At 41.3% G+C, this 27,678-nt stretch overlaps 1 protein-coding gene across 4 annotated transcripts; it reads left to right on the top strand.

Moving 5' to 3' along the window:
• Positions 1 to 71: 71 nt before the first annotated feature.
• On the top strand, positions 72 to 27,647 carry LOC148406240 (uncharacterized). 4 transcript variants are annotated; one of them, XR_015864047.1, is made up of 7 exons: positions 72 to 208; positions 506 to 570; positions 1,735 to 1,888; positions 4,907 to 4,950; positions 8,070 to 8,147; positions 17,807 to 17,879; positions 26,708 to 27,647. XR_015864047.1 is itself a non-coding variant. In XM_088405431.1 (5 exons), exons 1-5 carry the CDS (start codon positions 2,800 to 2,802, stop codon positions 26,820 to 26,822), a joined length of 357 nt encoding a protein of 118 aa, XP_088261557.1. In that variant the 5' UTR covers positions 2,673 to 2,799; the 3' UTR covers positions 26,823 to 27,646. The 4 variants fall into 4 exon arrangements, 1 of the variants encoding a protein (XP_088261557.1); XR_015864045.1 differs by lacking the exons at positions 72 to 208; positions 506 to 570; positions 1,735 to 1,888 and adding an exon at positions 2,225 to 2,569 and having other exon boundaries at positions 26,708 to 27,645; XM_088405431.1 differs by lacking the exons at positions 72 to 208; positions 506 to 570; positions 1,735 to 1,888 and adding an exon at positions 2,673 to 2,846 and having other exon boundaries at positions 26,708 to 27,646.
• Positions 27,648 to 27,678: the final 31 nt, after the last annotated feature.

Raw genomic sequence — 27,678 nt, 5'->3', positions numbered from 1 at the left:
AACAATGACTGACATGTGGTCATCGGCTTGGATTTAGTAGTTCTGTACAGTTTTTGAACGCAACTTTTCAATTAGCGCTCGTAACCTACAACCGGTGCTTCAACTCTTCTCTCCCTGTCGCCTTTTTTTTTCCTGTACCGTCGCACAAGAGAAGATGGGCGGATTAGCTTTAAAAATACATATTCAAATGACTTATTAAACGACGAAGGTATGTAAATGAGTTTTATTCCAAATCTATTCGCTTTGACCGATTGTTATGCTACGTGTTATCGACGACGACGCAGGCCTCGTCTACTTCGGAAAGCCTTTTCTAAATCGCAAATTTCGACAGGGTCAAAGGTGATTTTGTTGTTACGCAACACATTATTTTCAACTTAACATTAGCGTAAATTTCACGTCGAAATTTCGATTTTTATTTCTGTCGATGTAGTACCGCTGACGACCAGCTAGTAGCGCTCTTCTGCTGTGTGTCCTCATTGTGCCCTGTTTTTTTTATTTTATTCAGACTCCTCTTTAAAAGCTTCACAAGAAGTCATCTCAGCGTTGACATCACTACCAGAGGAACACATGGTAAAAAAATATATATATATATCCTCAGCTACACATACATTTTATACACTCAAATCTGTGTACGTTACGTGTGAAACCATAATGTATGTAAATGTATTGTCCTCACTTGTATGGCAATTCAGCGCATTAGTATTCTTTCTTTAATCTTTTTCTTCACTATTTTGCTGCAAAATATTTCAAATGATTAGATATTAAAACCCAACCCATGAAAATCGAAATGTTTAATAGCCACTTGTAAAACAGAAGTGTCTGTTGAACAAAACAAGCAAAACAAAATATGTCATCATATCAGATCTAAATATTAATATTGCTTAGTATGAAAAACAAACTGTTTGAATTGCATACACAGTATATATTTTTAATGTCAGCCAATAATAATAGCAAAGCTCTTTTGGCTGGTTTTAATTTTATACTTATGCTATCAATTTTATAGGAGTTCTTTCCAACTAATTTAGCATCAGCTATTTTTAGGCCCTCCTTTAGTCCAACACTAAAAAAATTAATAAAATATTAATAAGTACCTAGTATTGAATGTCTGGCCTAGGGGTGTTATTTTTATCGCGGGCCACATTGTAGTTATAGTCTCTGACAGGGGGCCAAAGGTACTGCGATTCAAATCAATTTTAATTGTGTTCGTCACACACTTAGCTAGTTTTGAAATCACAGGCTGGTAAAACTGTTCTCAAGAGAGATTGAGAAAAAAAATGCTTGTTTTTTTCCCCCCCAAATTTTGTGAAAGTTAAAGTCAACTTGCAAATTTGGTGTTATAACCAGAAACATTTCACGGGCCACATAAAATGATGTGGCAAGCCGGATCTGGCCCCCGGGCCTTGAGTTTCACACCTGTCGTCTGACTGAAAAATATGTCTTTGGGATTGATGTTAATTGCTATTTTTTTTTTTATTTATAACATTATACATATATAAAATATGTTGGAAACTGGCACATTATAAAGTCGGCCATTTTGTGCCAAAGCATCCATTTTGGGGTCGTTCATGGCTATTTCCTTCAAAGAATAACTAGGGATTTTTTTCGCTTGCTATCAAATCCAAACAATGTTTACTCGAATGCTAAATTCGGAATAATTTCAGAGTTTGTCATTACATGTTAATTGCGCCGTGCTTTGGGTATTTTGAATGTAACTGAGATTTTGTTCGTTTCTAGGGGCCCCTGCATGTTCGTTTGGCCTGTTTTAAAACTCTTAAGAACTCAGCTCAGGTCTTGAAGATCTCAACCAAAGTCCTTTGTCTGCAAAAACGAGGTGACCGAGAGCTGCAAGCGGCGACGGCGACGACTCAAAATGGACGTCGCGTTTAAGGTGGAATATATCTCTAAGACGTTTCATCCTGTGTACGTTTTTTCGCACGCTAGCATCGTCGTGTAGCGCGTAAAAGTGTGTCTACAGTCAGACAGATGTACGCACACATACAGAGCAGCCCTGTGCTCTCTGCAGCCCGTCTCTGCTTCTTCCCCTCCCCCCCACAGTCAACTTCTCTCTCCCCTTTTTGTCCCCCTTGCCCTCTCTCTCCTTTTCCCTCTCTCTCTCTCTCTCTATTTCCAGAGAGGGCGAGCAAGGCAGATGCGCAGAGAGAGAGCGAAAGCTAGGAAGAAAAAAAAAAAAAGCGAGGGGAGGGGGGTAAAGCAGACAGGATTAGAGTTCAAGTGCACGTGAAGAAAATGGCCAGAAAAGACGGCAGCCGAGCGGGAATAGGAACCTTCGTTTTTTTTTTTTCCTTCCTTTTTCCCCCCCGGCTCTCCGCGGAAGAAGTGAAAAAGAGGAAAAGAATAATATATTCCCTCTTTCCTCCTCCTCCGCCTCCTCCCTCTCGGCTGGATATTCCTCCCCTCGCTCTCTCTTTTTTTTTTCCCTCTCTCTCACCCCTCCCACCTCCCAACACGCACTTCTTCTTCTGCTCCTCACTCCTTCCTTGCTTTCTTACTATGGCGCTTTCCCCCCCTGAAGATCCAGGCCGACGGGCTTTTTGCTTCTCCTTGCGAGGTAGGGCGAGCTCGGATGCGGCGCGTACCATTTGATTATCACCCCCCCCCCCCCCCCCCCCAAGAGATTCCAGCCTTGTTAGGGTGGGGGGGGGGAGAGGGTAAAATGGAAAGCGTGGTCATGCGGGAAAAAAGGGGAGAAAGGGTACCTGCGCCGGGTGAGGATAAATGGAGGGGGATGGTTAGAATTCTGTAAAAATTACGGCGTCGGGGTGGGGGGGTCCACGAGAAATGGAACCTCACTTTTTCTTCTTCTTTGGTGACCATCTCATTCATCTGTGAGTATTCCGCCTGCTTTCTAAAACGTCCCTCCCTCTCTCGCTACCTACTCGCGTCCGTCACATCCCGTTTAGCCAGCCGGACGAGGGCGCCCGCTTTTTTTTTTTCGTATATCTGCGGCATACATGCGTGATCGGTTTTCGACTTTTTTTTTTTTTTTTTTAACCCGTATGATGGCGTTGCGGGAGCAAGGAACGTAATGCGGCGTTTTGCTACTCTTTCCTCTGTAACTTAAAGGTAAGACCAGTGTGGCCGGTTTTGCTAAAAAAAAAAAAATCCGGTCAAAACGATGATCATATTTTATGATATCCACAGTAATGTTCCTCCGTTACTATTTTCACTCACCCTTTTCCCCCTCTAGCTCGCTCTCCGCTTCCGTTATCTCTGCCTCAAAAAAAAAAAAAAACAGACCGTTAGCTCGCAGTTAATAGCTGGCCTGCTCCAATTCGAAGCATTTCAATGACCACGCCGCCGCCGCCGCCATCCGACATTTGCGGGGACGGCTTTTGTCCGCCGTTGTCCCGATTTCGACATTTCCCTCGATAAAAATCCGCAACTTCCTTCCCGCTAATTTGAGTCTACTCGTCACCTGTGAATCCATTCCTGAGGGGCTTTGGTGCCTTGTGTACTCCCCCCCCCCCAACCCAACTCCTCCAACTCCAACCCCCTCAGGTTATGAAATATTACTCAGACAGACCTGCTGTTATGTAATCTTACATAACGGGGGTGGCTCGTGATCTGGCGGGGGGCTCGCGAGGAGAAAGCTATATGGGTCTGCTTTCTGGAATGAACTCAGTAGCGGGGTCAGCGTACTGGCGAATACTCGGCCCTTAAAGGGAAAGTGCCCCCACCCGCCCCCCCTCCCGCTACCCCTGTGTGTAAGGAGTCTTCACACGTGTGCGGCGGCTTCCACGCAGACTCGGGAGTGTCCGGGCAGCGCAGCTTTTTTTTTTCGTAATTAGGAACCAGGCTTTAGTCAATATGTGAGAGGTGTCTCCAATAAATCTTAGTATAGCATCTCCAAAAGCTCCACAGACGCAGTACACCGTCCATTTTGGTTTTAAGCGGCCATTTTAGGGTCACTTCGGACATTCGCAGGTGTCCTTCAAAAGCGGACCGACTACTACCGAATATGACTTGTGCGCTACCGATTCCTAATTCAATCAAATTCATTTATTGGTTTCTTACAATTGATATCTTTGTTCAGCTATCCATACTAGGGATTTTCGATACCACTTATTTTTACAGATCAATACCTGTACCTGTACTCAAATTTTGAGTCATCGCCAATACCAAGCACCGATATCACCCATATTTTTGATTAGGGGTGTCCCGATACAACTTTTCACTTCCGATTTGATCCGGATATTGCGGCCTAGAGTACCGTCCGATACCGATATTTATCTGATAAGGATATCGGCAGTACTGATACATGATTTGGTTTATTTTTGACTATTTTAGAATAGACTTAATCGAGTAATTCAAACAAAGAAAAGTCAGTAGATATGAGAAAATTTGACTCATTTATTCCAAAGATTTAGGCGACATAACTTTAACCTCAAACATGAGAATGTACTGCACGGATATAATAAATATAAAATAAACCGAAGAAATAACCCAAATAAAGTCCATTAAAAACATTGTACTCTTAGAAGTGCAAAACTTTAGCGATGTTGGATGTAGAACGATTTAATCCGTTAAAGAACTGCTATTGGATATTCGTTTCTGTGTTTCTAACTTCTGATTTCTAGTTGATGATCATAAAACCGTTCCGTCAAAATGGATAGATTAATTTTCATTCGATGATAAAAACCAACAGCAGCCATCTTTTTTCCCCTGTCACCTTCTGTTTTGTCACTCTATAATTGTTTACGCTGTTGTCAGGCGAGCGCAAACAACACCCTGTTAAGTGTTTTTTTTTTTTTTTTTTTTTTTTTCCCCCGGCATGTCATAGCGTCCAAGTGTCAAGGGATGTTTATCTTCCATTGGCGATTTTTGAATGACGTGTTATCATTTTCACATGCTTGTCTAAGCGAGTGTTTGTGCTTTTATTTTTCAGACGGAGACTTCAAGCGAGAACTTCGAAGGTGTGGTTTTTATCAGGTAAAAACTCCTTTCTCCTTTTTGTCATGTAGAAATGAAAGTACCTGTTACTAAGTTCAAATTCAGTCATATTGGTTTGGTTAAATATCGAGTCATATTCATTTTATTAAGCGTAGTGATACTAGCTTTAAAGTAGCATGTTGGTGAGTGCATATCAGTCAGGTATCTGCCCCCCCCAACAAAAAATAAAAATCATATCAGATCGTATCATCCATTGATGGAATATTGATTAAGTATCGGAAGTGAAAAAGCTGTGGCGACACCCTGACTAAAAAAGAAAAAAAATAAAGGAAGTCGATGACATTTAACAGGAAGTAATAGTTTGTCCTTGTGAGTCTTGCTGATATCGCATCAATAGACGTGTACTCTGAGCTGCAATATTAACCCTTGTGCGTACACTTTGCAAACTATAAATATTTTATTTCTCTCCCTAATTTTGTAAATGCTTTAAAGGCGCAAAATTAGTTATTTATGAATATTTTTTTTCTTTCAACCCCTCAAATTCTATCCATACATTTGTAGGTTAATTTATTAACACCCACAAAAAAATTGAAAAATGGTATGGTCTGTCTGTGACAATGACACTTTAAGACATAGCCAGTAACTGGTCGCTACCGCCACCTACTGTCTTGAGGAGAAACACAAGTCAACAAAAAAATTTTTGTTTGCTGTCATAATTTGACCGCCGCTTAAGGGAATGTTGCAAAAATCGCAGGAAAATCAATGTCATATATCCGATTAAAATGCATCTCAAAAATTGAAATTATAGTGGTTTTATAGAATCCAAAATTTGGACTGATTATTTTTGTTCACAAAATCTCGCCGCAATCACATACAAATGTCAGAATGGTTGCATTTTGAAATTTCACGTTTTAATCATCTGCTGGAAATTTCAGCTCCCTGGTGTTTTTTTTTCCCATTGATTATTTTATATCATAAAAAAAATAAAGGAATTTCCATAATTTGTAACATAATACCACAAGGGTAAATATTGTAGTAGTGAAAGAAGAAATAAAACGCAGTGACACGCTTCCTAAAAAGTAAAAAAATAAATAAAATAAAGGAAGTCGATGACCTTTGAACAGGAAGTAGCAGTTTGTGTGACGACGAATCGCAAAACTTTTGCCTGCGGAGCATCAAACGATCACTTTGAAAATTCACGCCGACTCTCGTTTTGACTGGTCTTGTTTGCGCAAACAAACGCCGGGCTTCTTTCTCTCCGTGCGAAACGTTGCAAGCTGAGTGCGGCGCGGAGCCCTCGACTGACCGCAGTTTGCGCTTAATGGAACTCAGCGGCGCGATCGAAACGTCGATGCGCCATCGGAGTAATTGAATTACTCCTCCCTGAGTCATTGTGTCGCCATGAAGCCGCCAGCCATGTGATCGCGCACATGTGCCGACTGTGTCAGGCGGCCATTTTTTTTTTCCCCCCCTTCAGCGGTTCATATTTGTGAGCGGAAAAGCGACGCCCGCCTCGGCCGAAAGGGGGTCATCCACGGGCCGCGTCCCAATTATCCCAAAAGAGAGCGAGAGGCGACTTTATATAAAGAGGCGCCTGTGGAATACGAGCGGCTTTGGGCAATGTCATATTTGTGCCGACGTCACCTGGTATGCCCCCTCGCCGCACAATGGAGCCCTTCTTGTGCGATGATATTTTCACAATGTGTTTTTGCAGAATCCCACACATGCGCGCGTATTGTCTCCGGGCGGGCACACGCCGGCTGTTGATTCACACATGCTTGAACTATGTGCTTCGACTTATACTTCCACGCTTTGGTCCTCGACATATTTGCCGAGAGATTTGTTGCCGAGCATGTTTTTTTTTTATTTGATTTTCGCATAAATGCGCACCATCCGCTCTGAAATCGGCGTGCAAATTCCTTTTCCGTTCCCCGCATGATGCCAACAGAATTCAGATTGTTCCAGTTCCGCTTTTTTTTTTATAGATCGTATCGACTTTCTCGAATGCTATCTTTTTTTAGGTTTTAACAGTATAGTTAACTCTTCCACTGCCGGAAACATTCCTACTACTAAGTTGACCACGAAAGCGCCACAAAAGCGTGGAAGAGGGACTAAAACCTTCTCGGATGGGATTCCAGCTCGCTCCAACTTCCTTGTGGAGTTTGCATGTTCTCCCCGTGCCCATGTGAGCTGTCTCCAAGCACTCTGGCTTCCTCCCACATTCCAAAAATGCATGGTAGGCGTCTTGGACACTGGTTCTTTGTCCCTGTGTGCCCTACAATTGTCTGGCAACCGGTTCAGGGTTGTCCCCCACCTACTGCTCATAGACAGCTGGGATAGGCACCAGTGAGCCGGCAGCCTTAGTGAGGAGAAGCGGGCGGGGGTACGCGCTTTCCTAAAAAATAAATGAGAAGCATTGGACCAACAGATTCTCGTAGTGCCCAGCTTTGGATTTGAGATCAGCACAACTTTTGAGTAGATAATAAAGATTAGAGGGCAAATCTTGGCTCGTAGCTCCAGTATGATGGAGCTAAACTACTACAGTTACGACAGTATATACACCAACGGAGTTATACAGTACTCCAGACATTCAATAGTTATTTTTTTTCAGACCAATACTAGGATGAGTGATCGACTCTTGAGTACTTACCAATACCAAGTACTGATACTACTATTATTTTTTATGTATAAAATTTCCCCCAAGAAACAATGACAGATAATTTCAACGTAAAAACTATATATCTTGTTAAAGCATTTTCCTTCATGATTACACACAATTTTTCATGAGGATTTTCTACTTATATGCATATATTTTCAGAAAATGAATCTGTCAGACATGTATGCCTTTAGTTCCCCATTGTGAAAGATACCAGAATCATCCATCTTTGCAAGTTCTAATACCTTGAGAAAATACTAGGTATTGGACAATACATGGTATCAGTACTCACCAATCCGGTACCAGTCAAAAATATGGAAACACCTTTGATTATTTCATTGTTTTTTTTCCCACATTATACATTAAAACTGGTCAGATAATATTTTTTTTCAAAATTCCATCATATTGGTCTGTTCACATGTGGGTGTGTTTATTTATTTATTAATTTATTTTTTCAACTTATTGACCGTAATAATGTTGAAAATGGCTTGTTCTCTTTCAGGATGCAACTTGCCGTTTTGGGGTCTCCCGAAAAGTGATCATTTTGGAGACACAACAACTCCAGCGATATACAGCAACAGTAAGGAATTGTTTTCCAAGGTTCAAATTATGATTATATATTTAGATTCTCCAAATTAGTCAGCTTTTTTTTTAAGCATTTGTTGATATTTTATCAATTAAGATCTGGATGATGCTCGGCTTGCCTGCCTCTTAAATCATTCAGTCCCAAAGATGTACCATAATTCCTCAAGTATAGTACACACCCTTAATTTTGGGGTCGGTATTTTCTATGATACTGTTTATAGGACTCACTAACAGTTTGGAAACAACATAAAAACTACAGCAAAACAGAATAAATCTAATCTTTGTAAATTATTTTCTTTTGTTCATATCCGTAAATTACCGTTTATATTTGCTGCGGATTAAGTGTGTGTCAGATTTCCCACACTGTGAGCAGTCAGTGAACGCCTCGTCAGTGTAATGTTGAATGCGCTCGAAGCAGTTGTTTTTCCTTTACCTCGCTATTCGGCTCAAATTTTTTTTTTCTTTGCCATTATCACCCAAAGTTGCGCAGCAGCCGTGTTTACCAAGTTTATGATTGTGCGTGTCATCTGTCGAAAGATCACAATCAATAAACGAATCAAAAGGAATACCTTTCCGTGTTCTCTAACCAGTGCACCGTTAATTGAATAACTTTGACATGATCCTCTCGGTTTTGGTAATATTCCTGTGTGTGAACAAGGATGGACTCGGACGGTGGTTCAGCCTGCTCGCTTCTTTTATTGAAAATATTGCCGTAACAATCTCAGCTAACATTCTCAGCCGTTAGCTGCAACAGGCACTTAGTGCTAACAACCAACTGAAATACGCCCCTTAGCTTGTTTATTTTTACGGTATTTATTGTACGCTATATTACGGTAATTATTGTAAATAAAACGTGTCCGAATGGTGTTGAATAAAAAGAAAAAAATCTTTTTTAAGTTCTCGTTTATAGAATGCACCCTTCATATTTGGGAATAATACGAACGTCTTGTATTTGAGGAATTACAGTAGTTGAACAATTTTGCAGTCCCACACGTTCAATTCTAGGTACTAATTTACATTTTTTTTTCTAATATTAGGGCAAATCAAAATAGTTTTCTGCATGAATAAATGAATAAATAAATAAAATACCCGGAATTGAATGTCTAAGACTCTTGAAAAATACGTTTGAGATCGAAGGCGTTAAAGTACTATACACATAAAATACTTCCAAAAGTATTCTGATTCCAACTTATCAAACAATCACCATATCCTGAGTTCCGGTGCCATTGACGACATTTCACGCTTTTGTGAGCGTCGCGTAGAATCCGAGCGAGCTACGGGTTTGTCACGGGTTAACGTGGCCAAGACTGAAGGAATGCGTCCCAGGAGAATTCCTCGGCCCCGCGCGACTCGGTCACCCACGGGGAGTCTGCCACCTTTTTTTTTTTTTTTTTTTTTTTTTGCAAGCTCCGCAGCCGCCTCGCAATCTCTCTCCTTGCTTTGCACGTCTTTTGTTCTTCGCCGCGTCGGCTTCTTTGTCTGTCGCCGTCAGTTAATCTGCCCGTCCTGCAGTCACGCAAGCTACCAGCTTGTCCTAGTTTGCACTGCGCCGCTCCTTCCAAGTGTCACCACACACGTCAAATATTTATGCAATGAGCTGTTTGTTCCCCAAATGTACATTTATTTATTTCTTTCTCTCTTTATTTATTTATTTATTTACGACTGGTGACGCCCAGCCTTTACGTCCATGGAACTGCGTGAAAGAGTGACGCTAAAGTGCTCCATTGCAAGGGTAGTAAAATTAAATTAAGATGTATTTATTCGTTCTTAAATAATATTTAAAAAAAAAAAAAAAAAAAATATATATATATATATATATATATATATATATATATATATATATATATATATGCATTATTCAATACCTTTATTAAATAACTGTTTAATTCACATTAGATAATATAATTTGAAATATTAAGATAGTAAAATTCAAAATATTAGTTATGCAGCAACTACATTTTTTGTTGATTGCATTTATGAATTGGTTAATTTGTGTTGTTATTATATTTTACTATAGGAAAACTATTAATTCATACATTAATTTGCATTTATGAAAATGTCATTCAATTTAAAAAATGACATTTTTTGTAGGTTAAATAATTCCTTCATTTATCAGAATTGAATTCCTTTGTAGTATTCTAATAAGTTTCTTCATTCATGCAAATCAATAATGGTTTTATTGTTAAATAAATCTCTCGGGCCGATACTTAGCCTTGTTTCAAGGTATCGGGTACTCATGATGGCAGCTGATACTCTACTTAATAGTATCGACTTTTCTCTTGTATCCATTTCAAGATCACAAACTAGGGTTGAAAAATGATTAATTTCATGAAATTTCAACAAAAAATGCTATATAGTGATAGGTCTTTTTTTGTTATATGTCATTGTTTATTTTGGGGAATTTTGTTCGTGTCAAGTCCGAGCGATATCGATCGTATCGGTATCGCTGACTACACAAGCATTGCGTACGCCGTATTGGTTTAAAAAAAAAGAGTCTTATCGAACATGCCCGATATTTATTTTTCCTCCCTTCCTGATACCGCCGTCATTTACGTGTTTTGTTGAACCTCGTCCACAACTGATTTGGCTCATTTATCTGTTTTTTCAAATCAAGCGTGTCATTAATGCAGCGTAGCGGCATGCATATGCCGCCTGCTCGTGCCTCTCATTCATGATTTATACGCTGTATGCGCACACGCAGGCGGCGGGACTTCATGCATACTTCATATGAGCTCAATGTATTCCCAAGTGGAGGACATGGTAGAGCTGCACTTCCTCACTGACTGACAGCGGCCAAGGGGAGGGGCAGTGGGGTCGTAGTGCATAAAACGCAGCTTTTCATTTTTGGGGAACCAAATAATCATATGACTTCATCCCCATGTCAATTCTTCAATTTCTACATCAGCATTTCAGCTATGAATGTATTTTTTACAATTTAGATGTTTATAACACCCTTTTTGAAAATTTCACTTGCTATATATGCAATTATATATGAGAAAGTTTCATATTTAATTCAATGATAATTATATTCCTGTACGTGTAATCAAGAGGTTTTTTTTTCCCATTCAGATTTTCAGATATTCTGAAATTATTGTTATTGAGTTGCTTTTTGATTCCATGACTTTGGGAATTATTCATCCACTGTATGGAAATGCCATTGATATTTTGGGGGAAATTGCGTGATTGACACATACAGATATCAGTCATCGTTGTTACTGTATTTGGATACTCCATCATTGTATCCTCATTTTTTAAATGATTCTTGAATTGATTCTTTTGAGATTTTTGTGAAGAAAATATCATCAGGTACTATCGTGATACCATCAATATCGTTGGGCAACAAATAATCACAATTGCATCTGTTTGACTTCCAGTATATTGATCATGAAACACAGTATCACAGTATCGCGAGTCCCAGTATAACGGTATCATCATACGGTATCTTCTATGATTGACACATACAGATATCAGTCATCCTTGTTACTGTATTTGGAAACTCCATAAATGTATCCTCATTTTTTAAATCTTGAATTGATTCTTCTGATATCGTTAAAGAAAATATTATCAGGTAATATCGTGATACAATTGATATCGTTGGGCAACAAATAATCACAATTGCATCTTTTTGGCTTCCAGTATATTGATCATGAAACACAATATCACAGTATCGTGATTCCCCGGTATCATGATACTATTAAAGAGCTGATACGCCATTATAAAAATGCAGAAGAGTCACTCAATGATTGCGCATCAGCCGTCAAAGACACGGCGTCCCGGCAGGTCCAGACAGTGCGGCAAGGTGAGACGTGAGCAACGTCAGCGAGCGCCGATGATGTCATAGAGGATGCTGACCCGTCTGCAGGCGCGCCCGTGGCCGGTGCACGCCAAAGCGCATTAAAGACGCGGCCGCACAGAGAGGCGGCGACGTGACTGGCGGAATGAAGACTGCTCGCGGGGACAGACAGACAGACAGGAGAGGGGAGGGGACTTGTCAGGAAGAAAAGCAGAGACGTTCGCGTTTAGTTTTTTGTTTTTGCAGACTGGCTGCTCGGAGTTGTGCAAAATCACCGCCTGAGGTAGCTGACTTTTTTGTTGGGGACACTTCCATAATTGACTGCTTTATCCTAGCATTGTAGCTCTGCCACTATACCGTCTAAATAGCATAAAATTAATACATTTTTACCTTTATCGCCTCCTTCGTTCCTCCTTGAACTCCCGATGTTGAGTCATGCCCGTTTCTAGTTGTTTTTGAGGGGGGCGAAAGCACCCCTAAATTCAATCTCATCATCCCTAAATTATAAGATTAATTACTGTTCGGAATGTCCTTTTTAATAGGGAAGATGGATACAACTATTTTACCAAACCGATCAGTTGAGTCGTCACCGATACCGAGCACCGATCCCGCTAGTAGTTTTGATACATAAATGTTCATTTTAGATCATGTCATTGCTGTTGGCATAATCCAATGTCAACACACCCGACTGATCATCAAAGAAGGGGTCATTTAAAAAATAAAATAAAATAAAAAACGCCGCCGGCGTTGCCAGCCGTGCCCATCAAAGTTGACATAACAAACTCCTTTAACTCATTGAATCCCAAAGACGTATTTGCATTTTTTCTCGTATGTATGTATGTATGTATTTTTTTGGGGGGGGGGTCAAACCATTCTAGTGTTTAGGAGAATCTGGCTTTTTAGTCGTAAATAATTCAATAATTTTTTTGAAGGATTTTTGCGTGTTTGTTTGTTTTCTTTAAAATCTTGCGTGCCCCCTGAAGTTCCTTCAAGTACCTCCAGGGGCACTGGTAACCCCATTTGAGATCCACTGTATTAATACATTCCTGGTATTGAATTTCTGGACTCCTGAAAAAAATAACGTAGAAAAATGTTTTTAGCAGTGAATGAGTAGCTCAACATATTTATTTCATACTTTACTTGATTAGTAATGATCTACTTTGGTACTTAACTACCTAAAATAACCGATTAATTAATTCACTTGGCATTTTCGGCTAAAGCTAAAGACATGAAAATAAAAAGGAAAAACAAATAAGTAGCTGGAATTGAACTTCTGTCTCGGGATTGACTGATTTCAAGTGTTCATCCACTCTGGTTTTTAAAGCCACTAAGGACCTTTGCTGCGCTGAGTGGTTCCGCTTATCACATTTGCGGTCCAAATGAAATCAAGCACTCAGGTGAAATGCAAGTAAGCCCACGTAAGACTTAATGCAAGGCTCCCCGGAGTCAAAATCCAGAGTCAAAACATGGAAGCGTGCATTTCAAGGCCACTCCTGGCAATCACACTCGTACGCATCCCTGCCGCACGGTGTCAGTTCTCCCAGGTATGGCGTGTAGTGCACTTCAAGCTAACTCAAGCGAAAGAACCTTGAGCTGGAAGCGCCGCGCGCGTTTACAAACGCTAAAGCGCCGGCGTGCTTTGTTTTTTTTTTTCTTTCTTCTTCCACGCGTCGCCACGGTTGGGTTTTTCCGGCTCTTTGATCTCGTGAGCGCGGAGATGAGAAGGGCCGCAAAACCGAGCCATCCCGTCAACGATGGCAGCGTGACGTTGACGGCTTTAAGAGTGGCAAATGTTATTTTTCCGCTTTGACAGAAATCGCCACTTCGATCGGCTTCATCTGGTTAGCGACCACAAAAGGACAACGGTCAGATGCTCGCTTGAAATTGCATTGAAATTGATTGCAGCCCGTATTTCAGCTTGGATTTTGAGTCGGGGAAATCATTCTCATAGGATACCCGGTAAAAAAAAAATGGCTTTCATTTGATAACTTTATGCCATGCAAATTGCAAGTCTACTCTACCAGTGCCAAGCATTTTTGTGTTAAAAAAAATTCAAAACATGCTATAAATGTCTGATTTATTAAACTTTAGACCCTTTCAAACTTCATTAAAAAAAAGAAAAAAATATATATATTTGTCAACAGAAAAATATTAAACATAAAGCTTCCTGTTTTGGGGTTACAGTAGAGATCTGTTCATAAAAATAAAACCTCATTATTAATAAATATAGGAAAACATTTTAAACATAAAGCATCCTGTTTTGGGGTTGTAGTAGAGATCTGTTCACAAAAATAAAACTTCATTATTGATAAATATAGGAAAAAAATGTAAACATAAAGCGTCCTGTTTTGGGGTTGCAGTAGAGATCTGTTCACAAAAACCTCATTATTAATAAATATCGGAAAAATTTTTAAACATAAAGCGTCCTGTTTTGGGGTTACAGTAGAGATCTGTTCACAAAAATAAAACCTCATTATTAATATAGGAAAAAATTTTAAACATAAAGTGTCCTGTTTTGGGGTTACAGTAGAGATCTGTTCACAAAAATAAAACTTCATTATGAATAAATATTTGTCCCCCCAAAAAGTAATCAATATAAAGTGTCAGGCCTGCTGAGTCAGCATGTGAGTGTCTGGGTGTGAGCTGTGGCTGACAGCAGCTTCTGTGTAAGCATATTAAATGTGACTTACTCTTCAGAATTTCGATTTAAAAAATTACACTGCGTTGCGTTTTAGCAGGGAACATTGCAGATTCTCAGAAAAAGATGCCATTTTCTTCCAAAATAACAATTTGATGTATGCGGGGATTTAGATTTTTTTTTCATATCAAAGAATTAACGGTTAGATTGACTTGTAAAAGTCTAGATCATGCCAAGAGGGAGTTAGAGTTCAGCACGAAATCCTGGGCGAGTTTTGCAGTTTGTTCGGGGTGATGCTCTTATGTTATTCATGAGCAGAAAAGGTGAAAAGTTCACGTTGACCGCGGCCGCCGCGAGCTGACAGGAGCAGATGTCGTCGCCCCGGTGAGATGCCAGCTCCGCGTTTGTTTATTTGCATACATGCATAAAACGCGAGATTTTTCCATGCACAGTGCAACTAAAAAGATCAGTGATCCTTTGATTTATTGAAAATATATTTTTCTGTTCAAAATTAATTTTTTATTTTTGGATTTAAAAAAAATACACGAAAACGATACCATTCATGTCTAATACAGGATAATAAATGTTGGAACGACATTTGTTGGGGTATTTCGTAGCATATTTATTTCAGTAAGTCCAGGAGAAAACATCTTTTTCGGACTATAAGCTGCAACTTTTTTCTCATGATTTGAGCCCTGCGGTTTATAGTCCCGGGTGACTTGTCTGCAGTTTTTTTTTTTTAAACTAGCCACCAGGGGGCAATCCGCAGGTAAAGCAAACGTGTATCTCTGTGCAAAGTGTCAAGTTACGGAACAACTATGAAACAGAAATGAAAAGATGTGAATCAGTGGCTGTGTTTTTTAAATATATTATTCAAAATGTATGCGTTTATACACTAAAATAATGAAACAGAGGGAGACAAAAAGACATTGAAATCTTTATTTTGAGTTTGAACTGCTATTTAACTCTGCAGTATTCTGTCAGTGTTTTGTTCTAAATATCAATTTATCCATCCATTTTCTATAAATATGTTGGGTAATGTCAGCTGGGGTAGGCACCAGCAAGCCTTGTGAGGATGAGCGGCTTTAGAAAACGGATGGATGGATGTTGGCGCTAAACATGCAAGAATGTTCAGTCTATTGAAGATAGAATGTTGCAGTCAGCAGACAATTAAATACGTTTTTTAGTGTGAAAAATACAGTCGACGTATAACATCATCTGTTTTATTTCCTGTTCATTACATATGCCGGTTTGCATAAATGAGCAAAAATAAGGCATGCATTATGCAAAGAAGTGTATTTTAACACCACTAAACAAAATCTTCCATTCAATTTACTCTTAATTTGAAAAGACTAAATGCACTGTTCCTTTTACGGCATTAAAACACATTCAATTAGATTTGTTACATACATTTGGCCTATGTTATACTGTAGATTCCGATAACGCTCGTCGATGATTATCATCATTATCGTATATAACGATCGCCCGTCCGCCTCGCTTTCCCGATTGCTTAGAAACGACAGCGAAAAAAGAAACACACCATGTACGTCTCCCGCGATGCTACGGCAGCCATTTTAACCATCATTGACCTCATGGCGCCGGCGTTTGTTTGCCTCCTCCGCCCAGCTTGGTATTGATCCGAATTCATTTGTTCCCTATTGATCCTCGACTCCGCCCTCTGCCGCAATGAACAAACACGTGGACACACACCGCCGCGCGCAGGTGAATCCGCGCGGCGGCAGACGGCCTTTCAGACAAACTAATGACATTCAAAGGATCCCGTATTGATCGGAAAGCTCGAGAGCGAGATAAAAACGACGCGGCGGCGCTTTGTCTCGCAAGCGCGCTCGTTACCGTCGCTGATGCGACAATGGCGTTTCAATCGGCCCGGCGGTTAACGCTTTCGTGCCGTCGGCAGCGTCTTCGAACTTGACGTCGGTTTCGGCGATCGGAATGGAATTTGGCGGACATAGCTACTGTGATTGGACAGATTTTTTGAAAAAGTTACAACGACCCATTCCCAAAATTGAACTGGAAGTCCGCCATTTTGGTTTGAAGTTGCCATTTTTGGAAGAATTCCAGGGCTCGTATTTTGACGAACTTTGTTGAAATGAGACCCGGGCGTCACAAATTTTTTTTTTAGCTTACACCGTCCAATGTGACTGTTAAGGTTTGGAGTTCATTTAAGATGAAAATTTTTAAGAAAATGCAAATTCAAACTTAACCCGTGACGACGATAGACGTCAAATATTTATTTTTACAAGGCTAAGTCAAAAATTAATTTTAACCAGGCTGGCAGTTGAATCAGTTAACTTTGTTAAAATGTCTTTAGGTTTATGTTTATAGAATAACTTTCCTTCGGATATCTAGGGTTAGGGTTATTTTTTTAAATACAAATTTAAACATATCGTAGCTACTTTCAGCCTTTTACAGGACTTGTTTTTTTTTTCAAAATGTCAAAAAAAATGTTAGTTTCCGACACAAAAACAAAAGGTGCCGCATTCCAAAGTTATCTGAAAAATGAAATAAATAGTTTTCTTTCAAAAAAGGCCTATTCATTATTTACCGTCATTCATTATTTACTGTCCGCGAATTCTCAAATGTTCTGTTTTGCACCGACATCAAGAAAAAAAACACTGATTAAATGTGTCATTCATTTCGGATTTAAACATTTTTTTTTTGACTTTACATTCAATACAGCCAATTGTTGAAAGCTCCCCGGAATTGAAACTGTCGGCATTAAAGCGGTTGATAATGCTGGATGTTATCTTAGGCCACACAGACGCAAAGCTCCTATTTATGCCGTCTGAATTTTGGATTTATATTTCGCCATCAATGCATTATTCATTAGCGCTTGTCCTTAACTGCCTGTGCCGTACATGTTTCTTTTCTGGCCCCGCTCCTCCTCCCGTGCTCACTTCACGCCATTATCTACCACTTAGTTAATCCCTTTCATACTCGTACGCTATGTGATGTTTCTTCTGTTTCTATTCAGCGCTTTGTGTTAATCGGGGGATTGGCCGTTCTAATTTAATTAAGTACGTCGCGCTCGCTTTAATGACGAATCGGTGGCAGCTGAAGCCAGATGGAAGCCAAGATTGGGCTTTTTCAACATGAAGGGGGGGGGAATTTGTGAATTTGTGTACCATGGGCTCAACGTGTTTGTTATTGTTTTCTATGCTGTGGTATGTCGCTAATAATGTCGATTCTGCGCTGCTTTCAGGGACGCGGGATCCAGCGGCGTCGCTCTCCGCCATCCATGGGAAAGTCCATGAAAGACGGACGCCATTTGCCAGGTAATTTGCTCAAAATGTTACAAAAAAAAAAAAGAAAGCGTACATTCATCACGGCGCATTTTTGCACGCGCAAAGACGGTAGCTATTGACAACTGTGCCCTAGCAACCGTCGGGGGCATCATGCCAAGTCGTTTGCCTGCTGGTGCGTTCCCATGGTAATGTTTTTCTGCTTTTGTAAATAACATACGAGCACAAGGGCTCCTCGCCACAAATTGCGCCGGCGTCATCCCTTTCCTAAACGTTTTGTTTTGATTGCAAGCTCGCAGAGCGGCGAAGATGCAAAAAGCATGGACAATTTGTGGAATTAGTGCAAAATTTAATGGCCTTCTCTACTATACCCTACATTAAACTCACATTTATCACAGAGGATATCTTCCAGAACTACAGAGTAGTTTTTTTCCTTTTACATACTCAATTTAAGTACTTGTTTTTATGCGCTTACTTTCAAAAAAGAGGCCAAGCGTGCCTGCTCCCAGCTATTTATTTGTTTATTTATACGCCTAGTTGAATATAACTGTAACACTGGCACAAATTAAACACACAAAATATGTATAGCAAAATAAGTTGCGCTTTTGCAGAATAGTCAGGATGTTACAGGAAATAAACATACTGTATAATATGAATTTTCTTTCATCAAAATAAAGTACTAATGTTATGACAAAATGTAGGCAAAAAGTAGTACTTTTAACAGGATGGTAATTATATGACTACTAGCGTGATTGGGTGCGTGAATGTTCGTCTCTGTATGCCCCGCGATTGGCTGGCAACCAGTTCAGGGTGTCCCCCGTTTACCGCATGAAGCCAGCTGGGATAGGCACCAGCAAGCCTGCGACCCTTGTGAGGATAAGCAACTCTAGAAAATGGACGAATGGAAAAATAATTGGTGAAATTTACAGTAGTCATAATATCAAATTAAAAAAATATGTTCATGCATGTCCAGGAATTTGACCAAAATGAAGTACAATGTTAAGAAAATGTCATTTTATCCAAATGTGGTTGAAATATTAGATAAATATATTACAATACAATATTAGATAAAGTTCTAATATTGTAACAAAACCTTACATTTCACCATAATAAGGTGTAATATGAAAATGATCATCTATTTTTTATGCAGTAGTCACAATGATAAATTAATAATTAATCATAATAAATAACTTATTGCATGCATGTGTTGTAATTTTACCAGAATCAAATACAATATTTAGAAAAAAGTAACTACACCAGAATAAAGTTGCTTCAGGGAAAAGCTGTGATTTGATCGGAATCAGGAAGTAGTCCTTTTACCACACTTATATTACAAGAAAGAAGATGTATACCAATGACTCTTTCCCTTCTTTCATTTTCAGTGTGGTCCTTAAACAAACATCAGACAGCAAAAAAAAAAAAAAAAAAATCTTCCATTTCTCCTTTGAAGCCAACGTGTTTATCTTCTCCCCGTACTGAAATTGTTTAGCTTTAAGACGCCTCGGGATGACGTACGGTCACATCACAAACATTTGGACACGAAACATTTGGCAGTCTTGGCTTCAGCGCAATTCTCACGACCCTGCGACACCGCTGTGTGTGTTGGCGGGGGGAGGGAGGGGGGCGGGGGGGGGGGGGCACTCCCTCGCCCAGCCAGCCTGGCAAAGAACTGGCTGGCGTTGGCACAACCATGCCGCATTCAAGCGTGGCCTGACTTTGAATGAGACCCCGGTCTGCTTCGGTAAAGGGGGGGGGTCGGAGACAACGGGGGAGGTTGTCACATCGGGGGGGGGGGGAATAAAAAGATAAAGTCACGGCTGCTCGGAGAGGTGAGCGGAGGGCCGGCGAGAGAAAATGGAGGGTGGCGAGGTGAACGGGTTTGTGCTCGGAAGCCTTCCAATAAAAGAAGTCTGTGTGAGGCGTATGCAGCTGCCATACTTAACACCTACTTTCACTCAATCATGTGAAGCCGGCGGCACAATGGCGGGAGTCAGGGACGCGGCCGCCACCCCGCAGTCTTGTTTGTCTCCGGGTTCCTTTTGAATAGAAGCGCTCTTGTATTTTTGCCGCATTGTGCCCGGCTGAATAGGAGGCCCCCGCTAACTAACTCCGATCAGGCAATCAATGACTCGCAGGAGGCCTGTCAAAACACACCTTGACTGCTAATAGATGACACTTTGGCCGCGGACGCCGCTCCTTCGCTTCGGGTTAGTCTCAATGGCGGCGCTGGACAGTGGCTTGCATGCCTTAAAGTTCGTGGGGTCCAACAAGATGGAGCGGAACCCTCGAGGCCCAACGCTGTCTGTTCTGGGACATTTAAAGCAGATGATCTTACGTGTAATATTTCAATCACAGGAAGATTTTTTTTTTACTTGCTTGGTACTGATACCGGGGATCGATATTGGGCAGATACCGGCCTTATTTTAAGGTATCTAGTGCTTCTATCGGCTTCTGGCACCAGCCGTCGATACTTCTTGCACTAAGTCCTCCTCGACTGTAGATGGCGCCGTAATCTGGCAGTTGACATCATTTTATATATCTGGAGTACTAGTGGTATCGGTGCGCTAGTATCAAACGACCTTACTTAAAAAAAACAATGGGATAAACGTAATAAAAAGAGGATATAAAGAAATATACCTTTATCCAGCGATTACTGTATGTTACAGTGTTGGATGTGTCTTTAAGGGGCGTGGCTTAGATGGGAGTGACCACAAGAGTTGTTTAGTTATATATGAGTTGTATAGTTATATATTAGTTGTATAATTTCAGTTTGAGGTCTGTTCCCTGCAAGTAGGGATATCCCAACACCTGCCACGATACTTTCAGCATTAAGTCCTCCTCAGCTGTAGTTGGCGCCATACTCAGGCAGTTTGACACTGGAGGATCGTCATTTTATACTACTTTAAAAAAGAAAAAACACTAATGGGATAAAGGTGATAAAAAGAAAACAGTGATTACAATATATTACAGTGTTGGATGTGCCTTTTAGGGGTGTGGCCTAGATGTGAGGGACCGCCAGAGTTTTTTTCAGTTAGATTGGTTTTAATTTCAGTTTGAGGTCTGTTGCTTGCAGGCAGAGATATCACGATACGTTTTCACTTCCGATACGATACTAATATCAATTCAAATCGATATCAGCAGGAACGATACATGCTTTTATTTGAAAAATTTGTGTATTAGACAAATTTGTGATATTAGACTAAGAACAAGAAGTCAGTATCGGGGTATGAGAAAATATGCCCCATTTTTTCTGAGCATTTAAAAACAAAAACAACAATAAAGGACCCTTTTTGAGTCATCAAAAACTAATCGCACTTTTTGAAGTGCAAAATAACTAGTCAAGTTTACATTTGTGCATTCAGAATCTATATTATTATCATATTGTGAGAAATAATGCTAGAGCTTATATGGTAGATTTTTGATGCAGTTCCGATACTGTTTATTTGGCTGATAGCGGAATGATATTTGATATCAACATAGTGACACTGGATACTAAAAAGGTAGTTTCAAACACCCCAAGAAAAATAACACTTTTTAAAAAGGAGAAAATCAAGAAATCTACCTTTTAACAAGTGATTATTATATAGTACCGTTGGATGTGCCTTTAAGGGGCGTGGCCTAATAATGAATGCTCACAGGAGCTGTTGTCAGTCGGACTGGCACTCATTTCCTTGCAGAGCCATCGTTCAATTCCTGGATCAAAGTTTCAAAGTTTGAATGTCTCTTCTGTCTCCCCGTCCGTCTATTAAACAATTGCGTACGTTAAAATAATCGCGAAATGGCGTCCGGTGTCAGGAATGACAAACGTGCGGGGTCCAGCCTATGAGGACGCGGAAGATTCCGGCTCCTCCTTCAGCGGAAGTAGGTCAGGCCGACGCCTACAGCGAGCGGCTGCAGGTTAGGCGCTCGCCTTGGCGATCCCACAGAGGAATGCCGAGGGGGCGGGAGAGAGCAATTTCCACTAACTCCCACAAGAGGGAGCCAAATCCTCCAAAAGGCTCAAGTTCACCGGGTTCAATTGACACACTTTGTCAGACAGAGGTGCTAAAAGTAGAACTACAGAAACAGCCTGTTTTATTTTTAAAAGATGTCGTAAATAGCGAGCGAGGGAACGGAAGGAGAGGAGGAAGAGGCGCGCTGCGGCGTGAGGTAGTTGGTTGTATGGTTTCGCATCATAAGCAGCCTGGAGATAACTGTACAACCTTCTAGCTTTCCCTGCGGTGTCGCCAAGTCTTCTCGCCGCATTCCTCTGCGCGCGGTAAGTATGAAGACCGAGACCGGGACTCGGACAAAGGGGGCGTCGGCATGCTTTGAAAATGGATTTCTTGTCAATGAATGTGTTTTCATCGCATTTTAGCTGGGATATTAATCTTCATGCTAATGAGCTATATCTTCAGGTGGAGAGCCGCTTTTGTCCGTAGGCTCTCTTGAAGGCTCTCTGTAGGCCACGCCCATCCAACACACAAATGCTACTGTGTGAACAGTAAGCTTTATCAAACATTTTTTTCTTCTTCATAAACGTGGCGATTGGGGTGCTCAAAAATGTACTACCCATGTCTAATTTATTCAACTTTGGAACTAGAATATGTAGTGCTATACCTAGGCATATATTCTTAGTATGACCAAAAGAAAATAGCAATAATAATCAACTTGCGTTAACTGTTAACTACTTTTTACAGCGTTTGTACAGGTTACTGGTTAGTCTAAAGCTGAAAAAAATGCATCAAAAGTGCATCAAAGTGACTTTCCCACGCTCCTCCTCACCCCCCCCCCCACCCCACCCACTATTTGAGAAGGGCTGTTTTAAGCAAATAGAGATCACATGACATCATTATTCTTGTATTTCTAGTGCGTCTGTCGGAAAATTGCGTCTGGTTAAAACTTGACTTACCAAATAAAGTCATACAACATTATGTAAAGAAGTCCCAATAACCCAATTTAGCAGAAAGTTGCTTAATGTTCCAATTGATTTGCTCTTAATTTGAAAATGCATTCGGTTTACGTATTTTCTTAAAATCTCGCATACCCTCATTTGAATACCACAGCAATAACAGCATCAAAAAATGTTGTCTCCTTCCATAAGATAAAATTTAATTGCGTTACGAACTTTTTCACGCAACAAAACAAACTCATTGGTTCTTTATTTTTGACATTTTGCAACATTTTTGTTCGGTGGGGCCCAACCCATTAGCGAACAAGTCACCTTTATTACTTAACATGTTTACACGACGTTGAAACCCGTTTAATCTCCGATCCCGTTTTCGGCACCTGGAAACGGAAGTGCTCCTTGGCGCCGTGCCGAAAAATATCAACCGCATCGATTTAACGACTTTGACTCGACTTTGGCCGAATGATGCTCGAAATGTCGTCGTCGCTCAACCCCGAGTCCAAAGATGCTAATTATGAGTAGAAAGCGTCTTGCGAAGACGCTTCCGCCGGTCTAGACATCATCAATATGTCCGCCTTCCTCCGCAGTGCTCTTTTAGCGTGCTCACAACACACACTAATTAATTGGATCAATTTTATGATTAGCACGTGTTGATTTGGAGACACGGCGTCGAGGCTTTGTTTTACGTCCTTACAGGTTGTTGTCAGTGTGTCCCGAGGAGCACTGTGTGTGTGTGTGTGATGAACTCGCCTCGCCTGGCTGCGCCCTCTGCCGCCACCGCCCCTCCCGCCGTCCCCCCCACGTGTCCCCCCACACTGTGTCTGGCGAGCGACTCAGACGCTCGGTATCCGCATTGCGTTGCGGCGAGGAGGGGGGGAAAAAAAGAGCATATATCAGCAATCTGCAGGGCGCTGCTCCCTCCTGTTTGCACACACACACACGCACACACACAGAAGCAAGAAGCTTGACAAATGCAACATTACAACTCGTTTACTCCGTCTTCATTCACTTTCATGATTTGCCCCTTTAACGCTAAATTGCCGCATCAGAGTCATTAAAAGAAATCTCCTTACCACTGGTGGTATTTCGGCCATTTTTTGGTCATTTTCTTACACGTAATTCTCGCAATGTTTTAGCCAAGAGATGGCCCACTCCTGGTAGTGTGATAACTAAGTCGTTGTGCCATTTTGGAATTTGACATGTTGTCACCATTTGGGTGAAATTTCAGCTCCCTCGTGTCTTCTTTCAAAGCTTTATTTTTGATGTGCCTTTGATGTAAAGGTCAAAGGATTGGACAAAGTAACGCACAAGTGTTAACCCTTGTGCAATATTTTGATCTTTACATCAAAGGCGTTACACCTCAAAGCATTGAAAGAAGACACTATAGGGAGCTGAAATTTCACCCCGATGGTGACAACGTGTCAAATTTCAACATGGCACCATCCATTGAGGCAAAATACTGCGAGTGTGAGGTGAAAGAAATAACCCAAAAAGAATGGAAATACTTGACAATATTTCATTTGAGCAGCTTTCACGTGATGGAGAGTTTTATTCTCCATTGGAGAATGACAGAAGCAGAATGGCGCTTCCCGTTGTTTGGTTCTTCTCGTGGGACCGTTTCAGACCCGAGGGTTGTGAAAGTCTCATCGGGAACTAAAAGGTCTGGAATATATTTTTAGCAGAGGTGGGAATCGTAACATTTTTTTTCCTCGTCGGCGCACAGCTCGCTACCGTAATCGTCGGTCTGCCGTTTTTGTTTCACGCCTAAAATTGTATTCGTCTTTCTGCCAGACAACAGTCGCTCACTTATGTAAAGGAAGGAGCCAAATATGACAGAATGTCTCTCCCGACGATTACGGAGGACGAAAAGCACTTCCGACAATCTTATTGGTCCGTCAGCTAGATGAGCGTCCGTCAGCGCTCCCGGATTGGCCGCCTTTGAAATTTAGCCCGGTCAACGCTTAAGTCATCTTTTTTTAGCGTTGTTCGTCTGTTCATCCGTCCGTGACAAATTGATGACCAATTAGTGGCCTCGGTAATTGGCGAATACAATGACTTAACCAAAGCCCCCCTGCTCTTCCGTCAACGCTTAGTTGGTCTTTTTTCCCTTTCTCCTCGTTTCTGATGCCTTCTTTGACGGAACCCTTGAAGTTGCCGAGAACTTTTGCTTCTGTCCTGTTTTTACGGCAATCTTTGACGCTACCCAAATGCGAAAATATTCGTCAACACTTAGTTGGTCTTTTTTTTTCTGTTTTTCTGCGTTTCTCTCCGATTATGACGGACAATTCGTCAGTCCTTGACAGCTTGATAGAATTCAAGCTTCTGTGATGGAATCCATGGCCATGCTGGATTATAGCAAAACTCTGTTTCTGTTTTCTGTTTTTTTTCTGGCAATCTCCGACACTACCTAAAAGCGAAAAATTGTGTATCTTTGTATTTTCTTCGTTTCTTGTCATCTCCGGGCTAAACGGCGTCCGTCTGCGAGGAGCGGTCCGTGGGTCCTCGCCAGCTTGACGCCTTCTGCGGTAGAATTCGTGAAGTTGCTGAATCACAGCAAAACTTTTGCTTCGGTCCAGTTTTTCCGGCAATCTTTGACACTACCTAAATGCGAAAAACTTTCCATCACGCTTTGTTCGTCTTTATTTTTTTTTTGCGTCAGTCCTTGACAGCTAGATGTTTTCTCTGGTAGAACCTGTGAAGTTGTTAGATCATTACAAAGCTCTTGCTTCTATCCGGTCTTTGACACTACCAAAAAAAACCTTTTTGTCAATACTTTTTTTTTTTTAAGCTTCACAGCATTTCTCTGCAAAATGGACAATCGTTTGCGATGGACAATCCTTGACAGCTTTGATGCCTTCTGTGACAGAAGCCGTGAACTTCCTGGATCATAGCAAAATTCTCAGGCATTCTTGAACACTACCTAAATTTGAAAAATCACCTGTCAATGCCATTTATACAAAATCACAATGAAAAAAAAAACTGAAAAGGTTTTTACAGGCGTGATTGTCTCGTCTGTAGACCGGAAACATGGAAGCGGTCTGAACATCTCGCCGCTCGTAATGCCGTCGCAATCCTAACGACAATAAGACACCTGTGCGTCTTTTGTGTCAAGGCAGAGCAGACTGCAAGACGGGGCGAGACAGGACGTCACGCCTGGAGGAAAAAAAAAAAAAAAAAAAAAAAAAGAAGGAAGGGGTTACCGCGGAGGAGAGAGAGGGAGAGAGGGGGAAACGAGAGAGAGCGAGCGAGGGAAAAGGATGAAAATGAGAGGAAGGGCTGAGACGGAGCAGAGGGAGGCGGGGACGGAAGACGAGAAGAAAGAGCAGGAGATGGTGATGCTGCATGCTTGCATAAGTATCTCCGTGTGTGCTCGCGTGCGCTTGTGTGTGTGTGTGTGACACAGATTTATGAAAGGAGGTGGTCATAGATGGTGGGAGGACATGGTGTTGCACCAGATAATGTGTGTGTGTGTGTGTGTGTGTGTGTACCTCCAACTCGCCAATGTGACATGGCACAAGGCAAGCGGGCAAGACAATTAAAAAAAACAAAAAAAAAAAAACACGGGGCATCATCTCATTTTAGGAACCAGCGGATTAATTGTTGCCTTTTTCCCTCCCCGAGGCGGGAAAGGGATCAATAGCTAACGGCGCTTAGTTGACAAATGACGAACGCGAGACTTGACCGACGGTTCCGCCGCCGCCGTTCTCGCGTTTTGACGTTATTATGATTTCTTCGGACGTGCGCTATTTCAAGTTGTCGGGCTTGCGGCGCGCGAGCGGGAGAGAGCGGCGCGCGGGCTCGTAAAAGTGGGCCAGAGAGAGACAAAGGGAGGAAGACGGAGCGGCGAGTAAATCGTGGCGGCCGGCCGACGGCGGCGGAACGGCCGACCCGTCCCGTCCCGCCGCGCCGGACGAAAACCCAAATTGCACCTTTTCCAAGAGCGTGGCCCTAACTTGCATTTCTCTTGTTGCAGTTGGCGACGCAAAATGGCGGACTGCGGCAGCGACTTTTCTCTCTCGGACCCATATTCTTCAAATGTACGGGGCGCCCCTCCCGCGCCGGCGCCGCACGCCTCTCCGGAATCGTAGCGTGCTTCCTTGTCCCTGAGACCCTTAACCTGTGATGATGTGAACGCTCACAGGTGAGGTCCTTGGGAACAAAGACGCACGCAAAAAAAAATGGCGCACCCGACAAGGCCGAAAAAGTAGCGCGAATGTCCACCGGGGGGCGGTAGTCGCAGCTTACCGTTGTGCGGGTTCCCCTGGAGCTACAAACTATTTCACGGCTCAAGATCTCCTAGAAAGTCTCCTAGAAGGTCATACGCTACGCTAGTTAGCTCACATTTTCGATTTATTTCCCGGTTCTTGACCTTTCACCAAAGTCGCATTTTGAAGCCCTCTGAGATTTTATCCAATTGTCTTGGAATTCCAAGTGTTTCTTCTTAAGATGTTCAAGAAAAAGCAAAGCTTTTTGAATTGCTGTTGCCATGACGACGCTGTTTGGCAGCACGGAATTACAGCCAAAATGATGTCCCTCTCTTAACTCAATTCCAGGGACGTATTTTCACCTTTTCTTAAGAGTACGGACATTCAATCCCAGATACTTAAGTATTAAATTGATACTTAAGTACGTTAAGGATATTACTTTCTAGATACTTAAGTATTAAATTGATACTTAAGTATCTGGGATACTTGAAAAAATTCTTTAAGGAAAAAAAACGTGAAAATACGTCTCTGGCATTGAATGAGTTAAACTTCAGCTCATTGCAGACCATGTCACTCAGAATCAGGTGAAAAGGTCCTCAATGGTATTTGGAAAACTTAGAAAAGTATGACAGGTTTAAACATCCTTAGTAGTACTTTCTTGTTTGCTATATGTGTGTGTACATATATATATATATATATATATATATATATATATATATATATATATATATATATATAT

The sequence above is a fragment of the Hippichthys cyanospilos genome, chromosome 21 (genome assembly GCF_059441005.1).
Source record: "Hippichthys cyanospilos isolate Australia breed blue-spotted pipefish chromosome 21, RoL_Hcya_1.0, whole genome shotgun sequence".
In the NCBI taxonomy this organism is placed as follows: Eukaryota; Metazoa; Chordata; class Actinopteri; order Syngnathiformes; family Syngnathidae; genus Hippichthys; species Hippichthys cyanospilos.
The sequence above is the reverse complement of the archived record's forward strand: the minus strand, read 5'-3'. Positions and strand labels throughout refer to the sequence as shown.

Coding starts and splice junctions, on each gene's coding strand:
- LOC148406240 (XM_088405431.1), top strand. CDS start 2,800: ATGGAACCTCACTTTTTCTTCTTCTTTGGTGACCATCTCATTCATCT. Junction 4,951..8,069: donor GAAGGTGTGGTTTTTATCAG/GTAAAAACTCCT, acceptor GTTCTCTTTCAG/GATGCAACTTGCCGTTTTGG. Junction 8,148..17,806: donor TCCAGCGATATACAGCAACA/GTAAGGAATTGT, acceptor CGCTGCTTTCAG/GGACGCGGGATCCAGCGGCG.